This window comes from Prinia subflava, chromosome 1 (assembly GCF_021018805.1).
Source record: "Prinia subflava isolate CZ2003 ecotype Zambia chromosome 1, Cam_Psub_1.2, whole genome shotgun sequence".
Taxonomy (NCBI): Eukaryota; Metazoa; Chordata; class Aves; order Passeriformes; family Cisticolidae; genus Prinia; species Prinia subflava.
Genome location: NC_086247.1, coordinates 90,969,626 through 90,990,242, shown reverse-complemented (window position 1 = coordinate 90,990,242; position 20,617 = coordinate 90,969,626). Strand labels below are relative to the sequence as shown.

At 42.5% G+C, this 20,617-nt stretch overlaps 1 protein-coding gene across 1 annotated transcript; it reads left to right on the top strand.

The window, feature by feature from the left end:
* The first annotated feature begins 6,136 nt into the window (after window positions 1-6,136).
* Window positions 6,137-20,302, top strand: CD83 (CD83 molecule). The gene is made up of 5 exons (XM_063420152.1): window positions 6,137-6,299; window positions 6,428-6,558; window positions 16,315-16,531; window positions 16,645-16,748; window positions 18,533-20,302. The coding sequence occupies exons 1-5, from the start codon at window positions 6,257-6,259 to the stop codon at window positions 18,689-18,691; spliced, it is 654 nt and encodes a 217-aa protein (XP_063276222.1). The 5' UTR covers window positions 6,137-6,256; the 3' UTR covers window positions 18,692-20,302.
* The last annotated feature ends 315 nt before the right edge of the window (window positions 20,303-20,617 follow it).

The following is a 20,617-nucleotide window of genomic DNA, read 5'->3' as shown; positions in this document are numbered from 1 at the left end:
GCAAGAAATACAACAATAGCAGCAGGTATCAATTTCCTACTTGTATATTGGATAAACGTCACCCAGGGGATTGATGCTGCATAAAATGAAAATATTGTTTCTGCATGAAAGAGCATACAAAAGAAGATGGAACTTGTATATTAGCCCAGAGCAACATGCAGAACCTGGTTTAAAATGCTGCTGCTCAACATACTTAGGGAATAATAATAAAAAAAATTATAAAGGGGAAAAAACAGGGCGGGGTGGAAAGGCAAAATAAAATGGAAAAAAAAAAAAAAGAAAAAAAAAAAAAAAAAAAAAAAAGAAGCAAGCCTAAACTGCAATAGAATTACGTAAGAGCAAGGAACTTTGTTAAAAATAAGCTAAAATGGATGCCTGAAGGCTAAAAGTTTGCCTAGGGGCTATTTAAACATAGCATGTAGGAGTACATTTTCTCTCTCTTCTGTGTATGGACAGAGACTTTGGAAAAGAAAAGTTGACACAGTTAACAGCAGGATAAAGGAATTTATTAGAAGCAGGAGACTTTCTTCACAAAATAGAAGTTGTGTCCAAAAATGGAAAATAGAAAGGATCATAAACTCTGGCAAGTTAAATGAAAACCAGAACAAGGTCATCCATATAGAAACCCAGCAACAATTTCTGAAGATATCAGAAATTGTCCATCAGTAAGGAGTGTGAAAGAAATTAAGGCACCATGGGACTCCTAAAAAGCCTTCACGTGAATAATCCATTATAAAAGGAGGGTAAATGGCCATCGTCCACATTTGAGGGAGGTCTCTAGTGGTGTTGAGGGGGTTTTGTTCTTGGGCTCCTGCTGTTTAACCTATTTATAAATGAAATGGAAAAGAAGGCATATGGTGAGAAGACAGTTTGGTGAAGGCACAAAGGTATTACACATAGTAGGGGGGAGTTGCCTTAACTCTTTTCAGGCTCGACGAGTATTCTGTTGAGGTGTCAGTGTATGCCTGCACTGATCTCATGCTCTTCAAAAGGCCTGGAGAAAGCCAAATGATCATGAGAGACAGCAAAGGAGAGAAGAAAGGAAGATCAATGTCAAAAGATCAGGAATTTACAGATAGGGAACCAGAGGAGGATGCAACCCACTCTGAAGGCATCAAGAAGCCAGCGGACAGTTTTCACTGATGCTGTGCTGGGAGACTTCAGAGGAAAAGGGAATGGATATAGACATCATGGTCACCAGGACTCTTCACCAGGCTTCCTCTTTCTTCTGCTGGGGATGTGGGGGAAGTTGATCAGGAAATCCCATGACTCAGTGGGACCACAGATGGGGAAGGTATTAAAAAAAACAACCCAAACAAAAGGTCTGGAAGGCACCAGGAGAGGAGCCACAGCTTGGCTGTGTGTACATGGCTGGGTCCCTGGATGGCAAGCAACAGTCAGGGCATCCTGTAAGGCTTGCTGTCAGCAAGCTGCTCCCAAGAGGAGCTTCTGACTTACATTCCCTGTGGGCCACGGAATCAGCTACGATTACTAGGTGATCTACTGAGGTCCCTAACTTCTTCTAGTGTAAGAGGTTCCATAGAATGTGTCTAGAGAAGTTGTGCAGGTAAAAGAAAAGAGAGAGGAACACCAGGAAGAGTAAAAAATTCCACAGTATGATTTGCATGCTGGACTTTGGACCTCTAATAAAACAATGCCCGGCTGGGTGTAGCAAGGAGATGCAAGATCCAAGAAGGACCTCTGCAATGCAGGGACTATATGGGGACTAGTGTTGCAGAACTGAGTAGAAATGGCAGGAGCAATATACTGCTTTTTACCTTCTGGAGAAGGCAGCATGGATGACCCCACATGTAGGGCAAGCAATGAAGAGTACACTGAAAACTGCAAAGATTTCTGTCCAAGATATTCCCCAGGCCTAGTGAGACAAGCACCATCTACCAAACTGAAGGAAAAAGGGCATCCAGGGCCCTTTTAAAAGTGAGATTTCAATGTGTATCTCCAGTGGATACTGCAGTTTGAAGACAGCACCTTGGGCTGCTTAGCTACCTGACAGCTCACTGCCTGCTGCTGCAAGATTCTGGACAAGGTGCAGCTTCAGTACAGCCTTATCCCAATTCTTACAGTTCTGTATAAACTTAAGATAATCTCTTACTCTCTCCTTGCTTAAAGGCAATTCCTAAACTCCCAGGCCAACAGTGTCTAAAGAGGTTTCTGATTTTGTATGTCTCCATTTTGGATCTGTTCTTTGGTCACACTTACATTTCTACATGAGTGCTCTTAATTTCTACTTTGACAAACATGGCTGGCACATCTCAAATGGCTCACTCCAAAGTCCAGGCATTTCAGAGGACTGGCTGTTTGTGTATAATTAATTGGGTGTTATTAATTGAGCTGGCAGCAGCAGACAGTCTGTAGTACAAAGCTCTGTGCTCCCCGCCAGGTCAGAGTTCCAGTGTTTTGGTTTCTCAGTATTGCTGGATTGTCACTGTTTAAATAGCAAAGGCAGCCCCTGACTCAACATCTGCCATAAAGGGGCAGAGAATAGGACTTGTCAAACTTTTCTCACTCCAGTTTGTGAGTAATCTACACACCTCTCAGTAGCTGCAGCCTGGAAAGTCTCAGTTGCTTTCACTTGCTGGTGTGGGCAGTGTCAAGATGAAGGCATGACAGGAAAATAAACGGTGTGGCTTCAGCTCTGCTGAGCCCCTAAAATTACATGACTGCTCTGCTTCTGTGGCTGTGGATTCTTCTGTCACTGCTCCCTCAGCTGACATTGCAGTGTACACACAGTATATTATTTACAAAACAGTTGTCTGCTAAAACATAGCAAAAGGCTTCCAGTTTTGCTAGCTGAACTGAAGCAGACAATTTTTATTTCTGCACAGGAGATTAATAATAATAAATAACCTTCTTCACCAGAGGCTTCACAACAGACATGAAGCATGTGGATGGACCTTATTCACAGCAGGAGCTTAAAAGCAGTGGAACAAATGATATTTGATAATCATATCCCAAATACAGAAAAATCTGTGCCTTGACAAAAATGCGACAAGCTGTTTTGATGCCTTTGTCTTAACCTTTAAACCTTCACTGTAGAGAGCTTTGTATTCCTTGTAGAGACCTAAGTTGGTTTTTTTTTTCTTAAATGCTGTGCTTCCTGATGAATGCTCACACCCAGGGGAAAGCACATGAAATAAGCATTCTTATATATTTTGCAGCCACACACTGGAGTGAGAAATCAGGAAAACTCTGCTACGCAAGTGTCTGAGGGATGTAATACCTACCTGGTTCAAGGAAACAGGATATGATTCCATGAACAGAATTTCCAAGGCTCTATCAACACAGAAAAATATACAGTCTTGACTTTTTAACCTTATTGTATGAATCCATCCCACATCCTTGTGCTTCTAGCCTCATTTCCCACAGAGAATGAAATTTCTGTGATCATGCCATCTGGCTGTCTATCAGCCAGTATGTTCTGAACCTGCTTTCTATCAAACTGACAGAGGGATCGAGGCTCAAAGAGAATTAAGTGCCTATGAAATTCATGAAAATCAGCAGCTGGGTCAAAGATGAAGATCCAAATGAGCACCCTTGCTGAGGGAAGACAGAACACAGGGTTCTGCTGAGGGTAGGCAGAACACAGCAGTTTTACACACTGCTTGCTAATGTCAGTCATCACGTGTGCAGTTCTGGACTCACCAGAGCAGATGCTGCCTCTTCCCCAGTGGGATCGAGGGCTCACGGCTGCTGTAGTGAGTGGTGCAGGAGAGGGAAGGAGAGCAAAAGGCAGTGGGACACACTGTATTAAGCAGGTCTCATTAGGTTCACAGAACAAGGCATTTAATGATAAACTTCCACTTGTTCATAAAACTGTGCAGCTCCTGCAGCTGCTGAGGGCCCTCAAAGGTGTGGATCTGTTTCTCATGGAGAAGGCTGACAGGCAATCGCTGCCTCTCCACTCCCACACCCGGACCCGTGCCGCAGAGCTCCCATCGCTTCCACTGAAACCCAAAGCAGGTACCAGGGCTCTGGAGACAACAGATCTGATCTTTGAAACCATAGAAAGGATATTAAAAGTTAGGATGGAAAGTACAGCCCAGTTCAAATTTTCCCTAAAGAAAAAAATCCCTACCAGGGAAAATTTAGAAACCAAATTATTTCTCCTTTCCTAGCAAAGGGAGTTTCAGCTTTTGTTTTTTATATCTTGCTCTCCTGCTTCACGCAGTGTGCTGTGGAACAGCAGCTGAGCTTGCAAATACTTCTGGAGGAAAAGGGCTGTTTTGTTTGAAGTTATGCCTTCCTGGAGGGAAAACCCGTGTGCTTTTAAGAGTCCCGTATTTTAACTAACCGAGGAAGAATGTTGTTTAACACCACCTTGGCAAGCGTGTGTGGCATGTACATTCCCCAGTGCTGAAGCCTGGCCTGTTACCTTCAGTGTACTTCTGTGTGGGCGTTGTGACCCCAGCCCCAGGCTTGTCACAGCCCCCCAGCTGCTGCTGGCCAGGGCACCAGGCTGTGGGCTGACCCTCAGTGGGACTGTGGTTTGCTCATGGGGGTTTCCTCATGATGAAAAGGGAGAAAGAGAAAGGTTGTGCCTCTTGATGGGTTTATGAAAGGTAAACACGTATCTCCGCACGACTCACAGAAAGAGGCCCTTGGGTGAAAGCTGAGTGCCCTTCTTGGAGATAGGCTTGATTTGTGACTGACTCATGGGGCAGAAAAGTCATAATTTTAGTGAAGAACAGATGTGAAATGTATTAGCTGGAGCCCTCTTCTCTCTAAGATTTCCTTCAGCAGCCCCCTCCCCCCACTTCTATCTTCTCAAGGACTCTATTATTTCACACAGGAGAAAGAAGTGATTTTCTTTCACTCTCAAGAGATCCACTGGGTTTTATATTTCACTTGCACTTTCTAAGTAATAGATTGACGTCCTGGTCCTTGAAACCAGAAAACATAAAGAGAAAAATAAAGCTTAGAGCCTGTTATATATACCATTATGGTCAATGAAGATAGAAGCAAAAAGCTTTAAAAATAAGTGGGCTATTTCAACAGTGAGGCCCCCAGTGAAATTGTTGTCTGACTTTCTTTACATATCAGACTGGAGTTTCCAAAAGTGTTACCCACTCACAGCATTTACCTATCTGAGTAGGACTTTTGCATGGTGAGGACTTGTCAAACTGATTTCTCCTCACAAAGTTTTCTAGAGGTGATTTGGACTTAGGTGCCCAGACTGGAGTGGCTCCCAGAACCCTGGTTTTCAAAGGAGGCTGACCATACATTCTCCACCCATAAAATCTCAAATCCTCCTCTCCTAAATAGCTCTCTTCATCATGATCTCAGTAGCCTAACGACAGCAGCCACGAGTGTTTTCCAAAAATAACATCAGCAACTTTCAGTTTCAGGATTTGTAAATGCTTCTGTGATCGACCTTGGACTTCCTCAAAAATTCTCCAGGGGTAAACAGCTCTCACTCATCACAGGGAAAGGATTTTCCCTCCCCCCTCCAGATACCTAGAGGGGATGTTCAAATAGTTCCTCTTCTGGGAGCTGCCTTGACCTTTTCCATGATGAAATTTTCCAGCATACAATTTGTGAAGTTATGTCACTCCAGATGCCTTTGTTTGTCTTGAAAATGACAAAACATGCTAAGAGGAGGTGATGTTCTACAACATGTGTGCCTACTTGCAGAATTAAATGTGTAACTCTACTGAAATACAACTTGTTTTGCTCAGCCATGCTGATAATTCCTGTTTAGCCCTTAGCCCCAAGTCAAAGTGTTTCTGTGGCACTGTGACCTGAGGTCTTAAATGTGGTTTCAGAAATGTCACATCATAAAGCCAACCTTTGCACAGGCACTGAGCTATTAGAACTGCAAAGGGGAGGTTGAGAGGGGATTTTGAGCTGACAAGCCCTTTCCCCTGACATCTTGTCACTCAAGAGAGATTTGCTCAGTGCTGATTTTGATGGCCTTCACACCAGCCCACAGTGCCCCTTGGTCAAACTTAACTCTGTTCAGATCAATACAGAGGGGCAGAAAAAAAGAGAAAATGGAGACGAGTTCCTACCACTGCAAGTGCTTGCAGAAATGGGAGTGACCTCACAGATTTAGGGGGAGGAGCCTTGGTGTACGTATAGGGATTTTCCCTATGACAAAAGCCTCAAGTCTGGGGGATTCCCCAGCCTGCCTTCAGAAATATCACTCTAGAAGCAGTCACAGCTTCACTCTGCTCTCACAGTGCATTCTGCAGAGAGGCTCGCTGTAGCTGCCCTGGGATCTGAAGAGGCAAAAGCCATGTCTTTGGGAGACTACGCTCTGCTCATCTTCCTGTGCAATGGTAAGTGGGCAGCCCTGCAATTTTCCTTCTGGTCTTTCATGTTTGTTTTGTGGGGATGTGTTTTGGGAAGACAGGAAGGATTGTGTAAGCAACTTCTTTTAAAGGTGATGTGTACTTGTGCTTTGCAGTTTGGTGCTTGATCCGTGGGACTTCTGTGATGATCGCAGATGTTGCTGTGAGGTGTGCTGAGGAAGCAGTGCTGCCCTGTAAAGCTCTTCAGGACCCCTCAATCTCCTACCAGACAGCGTCTTGGTATAAAGTAAGAAAAAACCCTAAGTTACTTAAGTAGTCTGCTTTGCTTTCCTATCTGATATTGGCTTGTCTTGTATGAAACGGGTTGCTTTCTGCACAGGCATCTCCTGTAGTGCAGCAGGGAGAAGGCAGCACTGCAAACCCTTGAGCTGACTGTGGGGAACAGGCCTTTTCCATGTCATTGGAGATAGGCTATTTGAGTGCGATTCCCTGAATTGCTCTTGGCCTGCTTTTCCATCTAATTATTGCTGGTTTCTGTGGATCAAAATTCAAGTGATGCCCCATGTACAATCTGCCAAATACTACTCCAAAGAGGAGTCTTCCAGGATTTTCTTCAGAGCAAAAAAAAAGGTATTTAAGCCTTGCAACATCAATGATGTTGCTCTTGTTTAATCCCTTCCAAACAGGAGATGATTTTTTCCTTGAAATAGAAGAACTAAAAAAGTACTTGGTATTCTTTAGGAAGATTTGATTAGTGGAGTGTGCATAAGGGCAGAGTGTGAGCAGAAGGCAGATGGAGAGCTAGAAATTGAGTTATCTCTTTCCAGTCATGAAGTAAAAATCACATCTTGTCTGCTCTGATTCAGAGTTTCTCTCTCCAGAGCAGGAGAGCCCTGCTGACCACCTGTGTACAGGAGGGCTTACAGGAATCAATCAGCTAATGAGCAGAAAAGTCCTGCTCAGCATTATCAAGGTGAAATTTCTTAGAGAGGTAGGATTGCCCAGTGGCAAGAAGAGGTAGTTGTTGATAAGCTGTACGGCACCGTGTGTTTACATCTCAGCGCAGAGCTTCAGCTTATGATGTGAGCCAAATTAACAAGAAAACAACAAAGGTTTTGTTCTCCCATTCCCCACTCCCAGACCTACACTCTTGCTGCTTTTCCTGGGCCAGTCCTGGTGGTCCTCTTGTTACCTGTTAAGTCAACTGTTTGTTGCTTGCAATAATAGCAGAAAATCAATCTGTAAATAAAATTTTGTGGGTTACAGAGCTGAATTACTTTCCTATGTGATGGTAGAGCAACGGAACGGAAGAGGAAAAAACCATCTTTATGGGTGTTGAAAACTGTTAATTTATCTCTGACAGAACCTAAAGCCACAGCCTTGGCTCCCTCAGCAGTTTGGTCAGATACAGTTTTAAACTTATTTCCTACAGTAAACCAACAAACAGTGTTTGTTATTAGATACAGCTTCTGAGGTTGAAACTTGCAGTGCATCTGAATTTCATTGCTGGTAGAACACTGAGCATTTCCCTACAGACTAGATGAAAACTGCACCTCAGAAAAGCTGTTTTGAACATCTGACTGCCAACCCACCAAGTGTAGCATCCAAACTGTTGAACTAAGTACGGCTGGTAAACAGCAGAGAATAATGCTTTTGGTTGAACTTTACTATGGGATATGGAATATGAGTCAACTTACTTTTTTTTTTGTTTTCTGCTTCAAAAGCTGGATAAGGATCTGTATTTTTCATCCCGATACATGTTAATTATTGAAGGTTCCCTTTCTCCCACAGTGTCCAGGAAGGGCAGGGAGCTCACGGAAGGCAAACCATGCTGAGGGGTGGACCAGGAGGAGTTGAGCAGAAGTGGTAGGGCGTGGAGGAGGAATAAACAGAGAGACTGACTGGATCCCAGAAAAGTCTCCCCCACAGCAGTGTTGGAAGTCAATGAAAACAAAAACAGGCTGAAGTGTGGGGATCCTCCAGAAGCATTTGCTTCCCCAAGTTCAGTGGCAGCTGAGAAGGCCAAGCAGCAAACAGCAGCCAAAAGCCATTCCCTGATTAAGAAATATAGGGAAAGGCTACAAAACCAATTCTGTGTTGCCTCATAGCTCTTTGCAGTTCCACCTGGGCACAAAATTACTGCACGTGCACAGGAGGATGATATTTTGATGATGCCTTTTGTGGGGCAGCACCCTCTGGTGCTGCTTCCCCTTACAGCAGTCATGCTGTCACAGTCTAGACTGTCACTGCATGTCCCCTGCCCTGTCCCTACAATCCCCACTCTCTCCATGGTCTCCTTGCTCTTCCTGCTTCAACTGCTTTGCTCAGGAAAAGACTGGTTTTCCAGTGTCCAGCATGACAGAACCTCGGACTTATTTTCTCTGCTGACACAAAAAGTAACAAAAATCTGGCTATTGTCAGCTCTTGCCACAGTCCTCAGGGGCTGATGGCACCAACCATGGCACTGCAGCCTTCTGTTTCCTTGTCCCGTGAGAGAGGTGGGAACTGGGGACAGGCAGGCAGTGACACCAGCCCAAGCCACAGTTGCAGCCGTATTAGGAAAAGCAGAGCACCAAATCTAAAAAGCCTGACTCTCCATGGGGAAAAGCAATCTAGGCTCAGTGCTTTGTGCTGAACAAGCAATACTGCTACTTGTGGGGCTAGCTAAATAGGCAGCAGCTTGAAAATCTTTCTCCTCCCCTCTCTACACTTTGGCTCTGTGCTGCTGTCCCCACTCAACACTGCAAAGGAGGGTGAGGGAATGGTGGAGTGTGACTGGGCTACCCAACACAGGTAATTACTCTATTATTTAAAAACAACTACTGAAGGATTAATCAATAAACACCACATATAACCCCAAAGGACTAATTAAAAGGTAATTCCAACAAATTGTATAAAATTTCAGGCTGTAAAGTTCAAGCAGCTGTTAGGCAAAATCTTTTGTATGAGGTCACTTTGGACTGTGAAGTAAATGCAAGCAATTAACCTTTGCTTCTGTTGCCTAAAAAAAATGATGTTGGCAATGTTTCGGTGTTGCTTGTGCAGCTGTTTGCACAGGGTGAATGTTCTGTGAGCAAACCCCTCCTTCCCACTGGCACCTCTGTGTGCTCAGACCAATTAAGGGCCAGTTTGTTACAATCTGCTAAAAAAAAAGATTGTAATTTAAAAGTATATGCTGTATAGAGAAGTAATTGTCTAATGGAGTTAATATTCTGGTGTCAAAATCCAACTGGGTGTGAAAAAGAAGGTTTGCATTCAATTCCTTTGCTTTTGCTAATGTCTCATAGTGAAAAAAAACAAACAAAAACCCCAAACAACAGCAACAAAAAAACCACCAAAAAAACTACCCAAAAAACCACCCCCCTCAAAAACCACCCCCCAAAACCCCCCCCAAAAAACCCCCCAAAACCCCACATGGATATGTTTGACCTGGTGTGCATCCAGGATCATTTGAGCTAATTATTCTTATGCAGGAAGTCACCTGTGTAAGTAGTTGTGTGCAGAATCGGGACCACAATCAGTCAGCTCACACAAAATGATTTTTACTTAAAAAAGCTGAACACACTGGGGAGAAGATAGATTACCAAGTCCTCTTCCAGCCTGGTGCAGCTCTCATTCCATTCGCTATGGAAAATAATTCATGATGATGATGGTCTTGCAGTGTGGTACTTTTTTAGGAACGCTGGGTACCCTGCATGCCATAAACCCATATATGAGCAGCATGGAAGTTTGCCAGCTGAGAACTGAAAACTAGGTCTTTTTTGCCAAAGCACCCAGATACTGGGTGGAAAATCTTTTTGTCTGTGGAAAAGCTGGTTTGAATCTCTATAGCCCACCTACAAGACAAGAATCTGGGTAATGACACTTTACTTACCTTTCTGCCTTGTAGGGCTATTGAAAACTGAACAGTTTCTCTTTGTGCAGTACATTGAAAATAAAAACCCCTTCATAAACCCTCATAATTATCACTTTATATCCTGTTTGAAAATCAAGTTTAAACACACACAAATGAAGTCCCAGTGGATATTACACTATTTTGTTCATGTGATAGCCAGAAGAGTCTTAATCTAAAACAAATTTTCAGGAAGAGGAAAGAGGACCATGTTTCAGTGGAGAGAAATCTGTTAACTTTATAGCACTTCCTTGAAAAATATAAAATTGTGGCAGAATAAGAGGGGGTATTCATATGACAAAACAAGAATAAACATTTTATACATACAATGTTGACTGCACCTTCCTTCAAAGGAAACTACTTTTGCTAAAAGTGCGTAGCTGTGATATATTAGCATAGGTAAATATTTCCTAAATTAGTTCAGCTGAATTTCTAACCTACGCAGAGAAATGCAGTCCAATGCTCCTCACACATCTCTTCATCCCCAAGTAGCTCCATCACATTGATGATTTAGACAGGAAGGGAGCAATGGAAATGATTTCATGACCAAAACAATTCTTTTGTCTGACATGAGCTAAGGCTGGATGCCCTAAGCTTAAAAAAAAAAAAAAAAAAAAAAAATCAAACCAAGCCAAACCAACTAAACAATAAAGAATCTGTGTGAGTGAGTCAAAGGGCTTTTCCAGCTGACTCATGTGTCAAACATAGCTCCTTTGCTGTTGTTTTGGGGTTGGGTTTTGGATTTTCTTTCCTCATCTCCCCCCTCAACCCCCCTCCCTTTTTAGAGCATACTCAGAGTTCACTCACATGTGCCCACAATTTATGTCTGTTATTTTCAAATTTAACTTTGGTATCTCTACATGACACTGTATAGGAACCATATGGATGCACCTTTAGCACTAATCGAGTGTGGAAGCGTTTTTGTGCTGAAAAATACACCTATTAAGCTGTTTCAGCTCAGTTGTGTTTCATTATATGTTGGCTATTGGGCATTGCCAGAATTCTATATATTTTGCTTCAGAAAATAAATTTCTTTTGGCTGTATGTAGATTTTTAGTTCTCTATAACAGTCAGAAATTTCAACTTGGCCATTATGCCTGGTATAATTTTAAACAAAACCATTTTTACAATTATCTCCCCCCCCACTAGAAAATAATCTGATGTTAATATGTTCCACCTTTAAACTGACATCAGTTTTGGACCTCAACCATTTTTGCTGAAATAAAAATTTTCTTATATGGGAGAAGTGGTTTATATTGGCACTTTGATTTACCTGGAAGACAGTGTACCACCTTAGTGTGGGAAAAGTTTGATGAGAAAAGGTATTGAATGAGACCAGAGAACATGAGTTAATGTGAGAACCGCTCACTCTCACATGTTCATGATAAAATTAAATATTAATTGATTAGATGAGTGCAAGCACTACAGCATGGGTGAATTGACTTTTTAGGGTACTACCATGTAATGCTGTAGCAGTTTTCAAAACAATAGCTAAAACCTAGCCAGTGAGAACTGAGGAAAGTGTTCCTCCTTCTTCCACCTTGTTTTTAATTCTCTGAAAAAAATATTTGCTGAAGAGCACCCAAATTTTGGGGGCCTCCTTGTTCTACCTGTGTCTCATAATTCATCCAGTCAGAAAACAGAAAAATATCAGCTCAGTGGTATTTTCAATCAAACATATCCCATTTTAAGATCCATTGTATCACCACCACCGTTCTTACCAAAAAGTGCTGGGCTAGGATAAACTTAATAGAAATCGGTCAATTGACTAGAGAATACATGTGGGAAAATCACAGCCTCTTTAGAACATGTGTTTCCAAGATTTTCAGAACTAGAATAACTGAATTAAACTCACTAAAAACTGACAACTAGATCTGGCTTCTCAAGGCTGTGTCCAGTTTAGTCCTGAATATCTCAAAGGATGGAGATTCCTCACCCTCTCTGGGCAGCCCATTCCAGTGTTCAACCATCCCTACAGTTAAAAGGGTTATTCTTTTGTTTAAGTGGAATTTCCTGAATTTCAGTCTGTGCCCATTGCCCCTTGTCTTGCCTCTGAAGGCCACTGAGAAGAGTCTGGCTTCAGTTTCTCTATCCCCCTCTTAATCAGGCTGAATGAATGCTGATAAGATGATGCTGAGCCTGGTGTCCTCCAGGCTGAACTATCTCTTCCACCTTCTGCTCGTGTCAGGTGCTCCAAGATATTCTCATCTTAGTACCCCTGCACTGGACTCCCTCAGATATGACCATGTCTGCCTTGCCCTGGGAGCCCAGCACTGAACCCAGCACTCCAGGCTGTGTCTCAGCAGGGACTGAACAGAGGGGAAAGATCACCTCCCTTCAGCATCTGCTGAAGACATTCTGCCAGGGGATTTCTGAAAGTCTGCCACAGACGTTGCTGAAGGACACCGTATATGTGACATTAAACATAAACTCACATTTCTTCTTTTTAATTTTTAAAAAATTTTCTTAATGGGTAGTTTTATGCAGATAGGAAGAACTATGTTGCCAGCAAGTCCCTGTTCCCCAGCAAAATTCTGGGGGAATTAAATCCCAGCAGACTGCTTGGTAAAAAAGCCCTTTTAATGAAAATAGATTTAGTAGAATTTTCTACCTGTCCCCACATAAGCCATCATTTGCTTTTTAAATTTTGGTAAAGCCATTAGCAGCAAACATGGGAGCAGGAACAGACCTCCTTCCTTTTCTCCTCCATTTGGAGGTGGGGAGCAGGGAAAGCTGGCATGCTGCAGTTTGCTCAGCAGTGAGGTGGAAGGGAAATGAAATACAAATGAAACGTGGGAAGAAAAGATTTTTTTTTCTGATTAAAGGAGAGGATGGTCCCTACACAAGTGCATTGCTGTCTCTGGCAGTGCTTGCTTTGATCCCTCTAAGCTTGTGTGGAACTAATTAGGTAAAAGCCCCAGCATTTACCTTGGGCTGTGGTATCACCTGGAGGACACTTGGCATGAATTAGAGCTGGTTTATCATAGAAGCTTGAGCCGCAAAATGATCTGTCCAGTGAGAGAGCCTGCCAAGTAATTCACAGGAGGTTGCAAGCAAAGTGGAATTTTTGTAATTTTAATTAGGTTTGGGGTGGGAAAGAGGTTATCTTGAATAGAGCAAGAGGCAGAACAATGACCTGACTGAACATTTCATGGACTTCCTTTTATACAGCTGGGATATGAGGATGCACTCTGCAAATTTGCTCAGATATTTTCTCACCACATAGAGAATTTAAAAAAAGAGGGAGGTATTTGTTTTTATTTTTAATAAGATAACAGGAGATAGGATTGCTGTAGAAAAAGGCTTGGTTCAGGCATCAGAGAAAAGGTTGCTGTGACCTCTGAGTAAGGGTGGATGCACTGCTTGCAGAGGCTGGAAAAATGCCACCAGATGTCTCTGCAGCCTAAAAAATGTTGGAATGCTGCTAGGCACACAGCACCCCTGCAGACTGCCTTGCCTGCCCTTGCCCTTCAGTAAAGAGGAGATTTAATGCAGGAAGAAAGGTGTGCAAACCTCGAATTAAACCCACACATATGACCCCTTCCTCCTCCTCCTCCCCAAATGCAAGGTTCACAATCCCCATCCAAGTAACCAGTGGTTTCTCTGCCAAACGAGGGAGCCAGATAAGGCCACAAAGTAACTTTTTCTTCTTGTTTTGGGGAAAAGCTTCTTATTAGTGCAGTTTCATGGCACAGCTTTGCATTACACAGAGCATGTCTAAGGCAGAATTCTGACAGTCTTGTCTGCAGGGTCACCATCATTGTGCTTGCAACAGCAACCAAGCACCTTAAAAAGCTTTGGAGGCAATAATCAATCCTGTCCCTGTTCCCATGAAATAGGGAAGTTAAATCATTTACCCAAAATCTCACTTGAAATAAGTGCATGGTCAGGCATGGGATGCATGGACTTAATTGAGTTCTCCCTTATAGGAGCAGGGCTGATTGCAATTGCATAGAGAAAGATCAAAGTGTTTTCTCATTCCCAGATCTCAGCCACAAGAATCACACCACCGTTTACCACCCAAGACAGCAATTATTTATGCTGCCAGTAAATGAAAGGAAAAAAACAAAACCAAAAATCCCTAAACAAATCTAATTTTTAGTGTGTAGCTCAGACATCCTATCTGCAATTTAGGGCAATGCAAAGGGCAGCCAGGCTGGTTCCTTTTATTGCCCTGCAGGCAGTTTTAAATTTCACTGAGGAAAGGGGTGGTAAGGGAAGGGAGAGTGGCAAAAATTAGATCTGAGGGAGGTCAACTATATCCACTTAACTGCTATTGACCTAGTTGTAACCAGAGCTGAGCGCAGCCTGGGTACTGGAATTCCTCTGGCCACATCTCTGACAATGTGCAAGGCCTGAAAATGCTGAAATCCCTGTAGCACAGTGAAGTCCCTACAGCCTGAAAGCCACCATACATAGCGCTTGTCTTGTAGCTGCTTGAGGCTGAGTGTAATAAGAAAAAGAAGCTGGGGTAAATTTACTGGGGAATTAAGAGAAAGATTCTTCCCTCTTTCTGGTAAAGTGTGGAAAGCCCCAGGAAATTACTGCTCTGTGTTTCAGCTGATGCACTAAAAAACCCCAAACCTTTCTGAGAAAGAATCTTTACAATTAAGGAAATCTTGTGCTGTAGTCTCACTCCTCAGTTCCCGAGAAGTTGTCCAAATTGCAGCTTATTTTTATACCATTTTAGGTGGCAAAAATAGCAATGTGTAAGGGAGCATCAGACCCGTATTTCTCTCCAGGCTCTCAGGAGTGTGAGAAAGCAGGAGTGTGCTTTCCTCCTGCAAACACATGAAAGGGAAACCAGATACTCCTAGCCTCAGTATGAGAAAGTTGTGTTAATTTTAATAACTTATGGTGTAACTGTTATACCCCGATGCAGTAGCTATGCTGATAGAAAGTAAGCACCAACATATGACCCAAAAATGTGTCTATTAAAATAAAATAATAATAATAAAAAAACCTTGGCTTACATTAGTTATACGTTTGCCTGAAATGCTGAGCCTTGGACTTATGAGCTGGCTCTGGCTCTGCTGGTCCACAGAAAGATTGAATTCATTACTTGGGAAACCTTTTTGGAGGGCGTGCTGCCTCGAATCCCAGAGAGCAACTCGGATGAATAAGAATGGACACAGGCTAATTCAAACCCTTCTTCCATCTTTCAAATCAACTTAGTGATTTCTCTCTTCTTTGTGGTTCCCAGCCAATTGTCATTTTCAGAGCATCCTATCGCCCCGCAGTACGAACTGTTCTGGGAATACACTTCATTTCTCCCGCAGCCTCTCAGCAATGCCAAGGAATGTAGCTCTTCTGGTTACAATTAAGAAATTCAACATACAAATGCTCCCCAAGTGCACCAGAACCTGCTTGTGACCTTCACACAACTGAATCTGAAGGAGTCAGAGCAATTTTTTGTTCTTTGGTTCCAATCATGAGTGGAAGGGAGGGAAGTGGGGTGGGGGGAAACCTCCGTTCCTCCAGAGAGGCAGCATGGTTTCAGGGGTCAGCTACACAGAAACTGGCACAGGAAAGTGCCGTTTCCAGGGCTGCATTCTCACAGGGAACTCTGGGCTGTGCAGCCGCTGGGAGAATGCCAGGCTGTGCTTGGCAGGGCCCTCGTGCAGTGGCACACTTGCTGGGTTAGCAAGTTTAATTGTCACCACTGCATGGCAGAAGGTGTGCTGGCAGGGCAAGCACAGGCAGCAGTGGAGCCTCCCTGTCTGCTGCCATGGTCTCCTGGGCACCTCTGATCTCCAGAGCCACCGCTAAGCACCTGGGTAGGGCTCTCTCTTGCCACCTCTGCTCCATCCCCAGGGACTGTCTCTCTCAGTCTGAACTATTCTGGGGCCTCTGCATAGGCCCACTGAGAGCAGACTCTACCCCTGCCTTCTGTGATGTTGCTGATCAGGTGAGGCAGCTTAAGAAGAATAGTTCTATAATTCCTATTTATATATAGGGTCTGTTTAAGCAAAACCCCATATACTTTTGGATTGCAAGCATGAACGTATTAAATGGATTTGAGGTTGTGTTCCACCCTGCCTCTCTTCAGCCTCTGCATTTTCAGCCTTAAGCTGGCTTTAAAATTTTCTTCACTCTAAAACTGAGTATGACACTGTTGCCCAATAAGAGAAATCTATTTGTGTTTTCCAGATGGCCGGAGACAGCGAAGAAATAGCATGGGAAGTCCTTCATGTGGAAACTGATTATCCACGAGAAGTTGAGGGGTCCTTGGAGCTCTCCAATGGCACCTCCTTTTCACTGAGGATCAAAAATGCGACCAGCCGGAACAGCGGGACATACAAGTGCACTTTGGAGGGGCAGGATGGAGAACGTAATCTGAGCAGCACTGTCACATTAAAAGTAACAGGTACAGTGGAGGCCTTTGACTGCCCCATGCTCTGCATGGCATGTCAGGAAGGTAACAGTTTTAAAATATTTTACAAACACCAGAGCAATGTAACACCTTGCTTTACATTTTAGGTTGCCCTGGAACAGAAGGGGACAAATTAAAAAAATACAAAAGCGAGCTCTTGATGCTTACTTGCCTTGGGATTTTTTACTTGCTGCTCATCTTCTTTACGTGTGTAAGTAATTCCCTTTCTTATAAGCAAAGCAACAATACCAACCAAGATACCCCCACTCATTTTCTCTGATAGCACTGCTTTAACACAGCTGGTCTGAAGTTGGTATCTATACTTAATTTATGGTTAAACTCAGGTACATGAGGATGGAGTTCCAAGGAGAGATGTGATCTGATCTAACTGGTCTGATCTGGTCTAACTGATCTAACTCTGATTACCTCAAACTATCAGATATTTTCCTGCACTCTATATGCTCTTTTCTGCTTCCAATTACTCCATGTAAACTACTTATCAGTTTAAGGGCACAGCAACAGGTCTGCTGGTTTAGCACCTGGGAACAGCATTTGTCCAAGATGGAGGCAGAGAGCCCTGGGAGCCCTTCCCCAGATATGGAATTGCTTTGTGTGCTGGCATGATGGACATGTCCAAGTCCACCTGCTTTTTGCCTCAGTTTCTGTACTGGTAAATTGGTGACAACCCAATTTTAGATGAGATTTTTTTGTGAAGTCACGTCCTTCTTGTTAAACAGACATTTTAAAATACATGGAGAAAAACCTCATTGGTGAGTTTATCCATACCTTCACTGATGGCTGGTAGTTCTGGGAAAGAAAGGGAGACTAAGTTCTTGGGAAGCTCACTCCACAGAAGAAAAACTATGCTTGGCATGCAGTGGCAGTGAAGTCACCCCTTCATGAAGAGGTCTGCACCTCCTGGCTCAGAGGCAGCAGGAATTCTGGGTGCTAGTACAGTGCATCACTGGCTGCATTTGTAATAAAAACCAAACCAAAACCAGCCCCAGCATTTTGGGAGGTCAGATTTAACCTTTGTTGTCTATTTAATATTTGCCTTCTTGTTTTGTACCTCAGTAGATGAATCATAACTGTTGATCAGAGTGTATCTAATTAGCTGCACTAAATGTAGCTTTCCATGTATCTTCAGGGAGCAATTAAATTTATGCCTGTCTCTTTTTTAGATTGACAATTCTGCCAGTAATTTGTGCCATTCAGACTAAATTTTGATGAGATAAATCTTGTAGGAATTTGTTAGGATGGAAGTATGAAAGCAAAGGTATCACACAGAAGAGACAGATGCCCCATGTTCTTCTCAGTGTCCTGAAAGAATTTCAGATGTCTACAGAAATTTCTCCTCCCCTTACATAAAAAAAAGTCTCAGTTTTAGTGGTGCAGTTATAAAAAGCAGAGCTGTGTAGTGAAGATAATCACTCTGGTGAAATTACGTGTATCTTACTTTTGGGTGAGGCCCTGTCTCAGGTATCAACCTAGCTTTCATCAAAATTTAATATTGACCTGATCTCATAAATGAGGTTCATTATTTAAATGCCTATTAAGTTCTTACAGGTTGCCTTGTCCTCTTCTTTAGTGAAGATTGTGACTTATCTCCACTAAACTCAACAGCGACATTCACTTTAGAACTGGTTGGCAGGACTGGGGCTTTACTTTGACAACCTGATGAAAATAATTCAGGCACTGGCTTGCATTGAAGGCAGGTGGAAGCACACTTGCAATAGCTTGATGCAAGGCCTGTTGAGATGAAAATGTGAATCAAATATAAATTTCCTTTTCTGACTGAGGCTTTTGTCCTATAAAGTTAATTGATTTAGAAGAAACAGCAGCTTTCATTGGTACTGGGTGCTTCCAGTGATGAATGGGAAAGGTGTAGTGAGCTATGGTTAGCAAAGAGAAAAAGGAAAACCTTCAAAAGTTTTTTTTAATTGCCTTTCATAGGAATTCTCAGTTCTAAGCTTTCCTTTGTGTTTTCTCTTTTAGACATGTCTAAGAAAAGAGACTATGTCTCCTAATGACCAAAAAACCAGACCAGATATGAAGCACATACTCACCCTCATCAATGTACATGAAATAACAACTTTCCAGCATTTAAACAGCGGCAGCACTTGCAAAAATGAGCTCACTTCAAGTCCTGTCTAAGTTGAAGTTCATGGCACTGTGGACTCATCAGTAAACACAAGCTGGATGGCTGAGTGGTACGGAGAGGAAAAAAATGATAATATATGGTCTCTTCATAACAGCCTGAAAGTACAGGTGCCTTGTCAGTGATCTGCTTGAGCTGGATAAGCCTTCAACAAGCACTGTTATGCACTACGGTAACTTTTGAGAGTTAGTTAGCTAGGAAATACCTTTACAGCTACACAACATGTTACAATGCTGTTATGAAGTTGGTATCAACTTTATTTCATTCTGCTGTGAAGCACTCTTTATCTGAGCTTTTAACATGAGAAATATGCTTCTAACATGAAGACTGAGTTATGGGAGGCCATGGCTGTGAGAAGCCAGCAGATAAAGCTCTTCACTAGACTGATACCTCCCACCTTTCCAAAGCAAACACAGCAAGTGCTGGGATATGAGAAGATATCAGTGCAGGGCTGTTTTTGCTCTGAGCCTGATCCTGGATGGGGTTCCTTTACCGCAAATGAGATGTAACTCATCATGTGATGTTCAAGTAGGCTGAAGGGGTAACTTCAGGCTCTTGCACTGGATGGATCAGAGCAACATCCACTCTTAAATCTTAGAGTGACAGAGCACAGGAAAAAGATTTTCTCAAAATCTTTTTGGACTGAATTAACTTTTTATTTCAGCAGGAGAAATAGGGACAGTATTTTCCAGATTAATCTATAGGAAGCTTCAAAGAGACTGTTAATCCTAAATAAGATTAATCCTAAATAAGAATGAAGAAGACTGTGATATTAAGGACATATTAAGATGACTTCTTGTGTGGTTTACAAAACATGGAGCCAAACATATGCAACACTTATGTCAGTCAAGTTACATGAGTGAGGACCAAAGCCATGGCTTAGAAGAAATCAACCAACCACGTCCTTGGGATACACTAAGTTAGCTATGAGGTACAGGAATGGAAGATGGGACATGGGAGCTTTGGTATTGGCAGGGTATGTATGTGAAAAAAGGACATGAGAAAAGCTGAACTCAGGCCCACAATAAAGGGGAGAGACTTCTCCTTTTGGACCAAAGTTCAAGTGATCCTAGGCTCTGAATCCAAGGAACCTCCCTCTGTTGGATTGCTAGGGCAGAACGTGAAGGAAGAGGAGTCTAAAATGACTGTGGTTGCTTATACCATAATGTCAGAATTTGAGCCCAAACATCAGAACTTTCATACCCTGAAGAACACAGTCTTAAAAAAATACTTCAAGAACTGACCAGCAACATTAGAATTTTTAATGCAGCTTGGAATTCCAAGCTGTTGACAAAAAGATCTTTCTGTAATCCTTTGACTAATTTTGAAGTGTTGATGGGAAGAAAGCTGTACATCACTCAGCACTGGGTCTGTGAGCAGGGCAGATGTCTGCATTGCTCTAAGAGGCTCCTGACCAGAATGACTTCTAGTTACAAGGGATATGCAAATTACTTAGAACATAGTAAAGAAGGAATGCAACATTACTTTTTTTTTTTTTCTGTAATTTTTACATTTAGATGTGTGTAGGATACTTGAAATAAAAATTCAGTGATAACCTACCATTTGGTTTTCTGTGCCACATATGGCAAATAAACCCAGAAAAACTCCGTATTGATTGTATTTTATTTTACAACCAGCATAATTACATCAAATAAGGTAGAGATGTGATTCAGCCTCTTTTGCAGGCAAAAGCATGTATGTGTGTATAACAGATTAAGCAATGGATAATTTTATGCATTTCTAAGGACCTAACACCATTTAAATTTTCATCAAAATTTCACTTTCTGTCCAAAGTACATTATAAAACACCTGTTCCCTACCAAAAGACAAGTCATTAGGTAAAACACAAGGGTGTTTCAGTCTGCCCACAGTCACTTTTAAACATGGCCCACCATCCTGGGTGACCTGGGTGTATGTTTAGG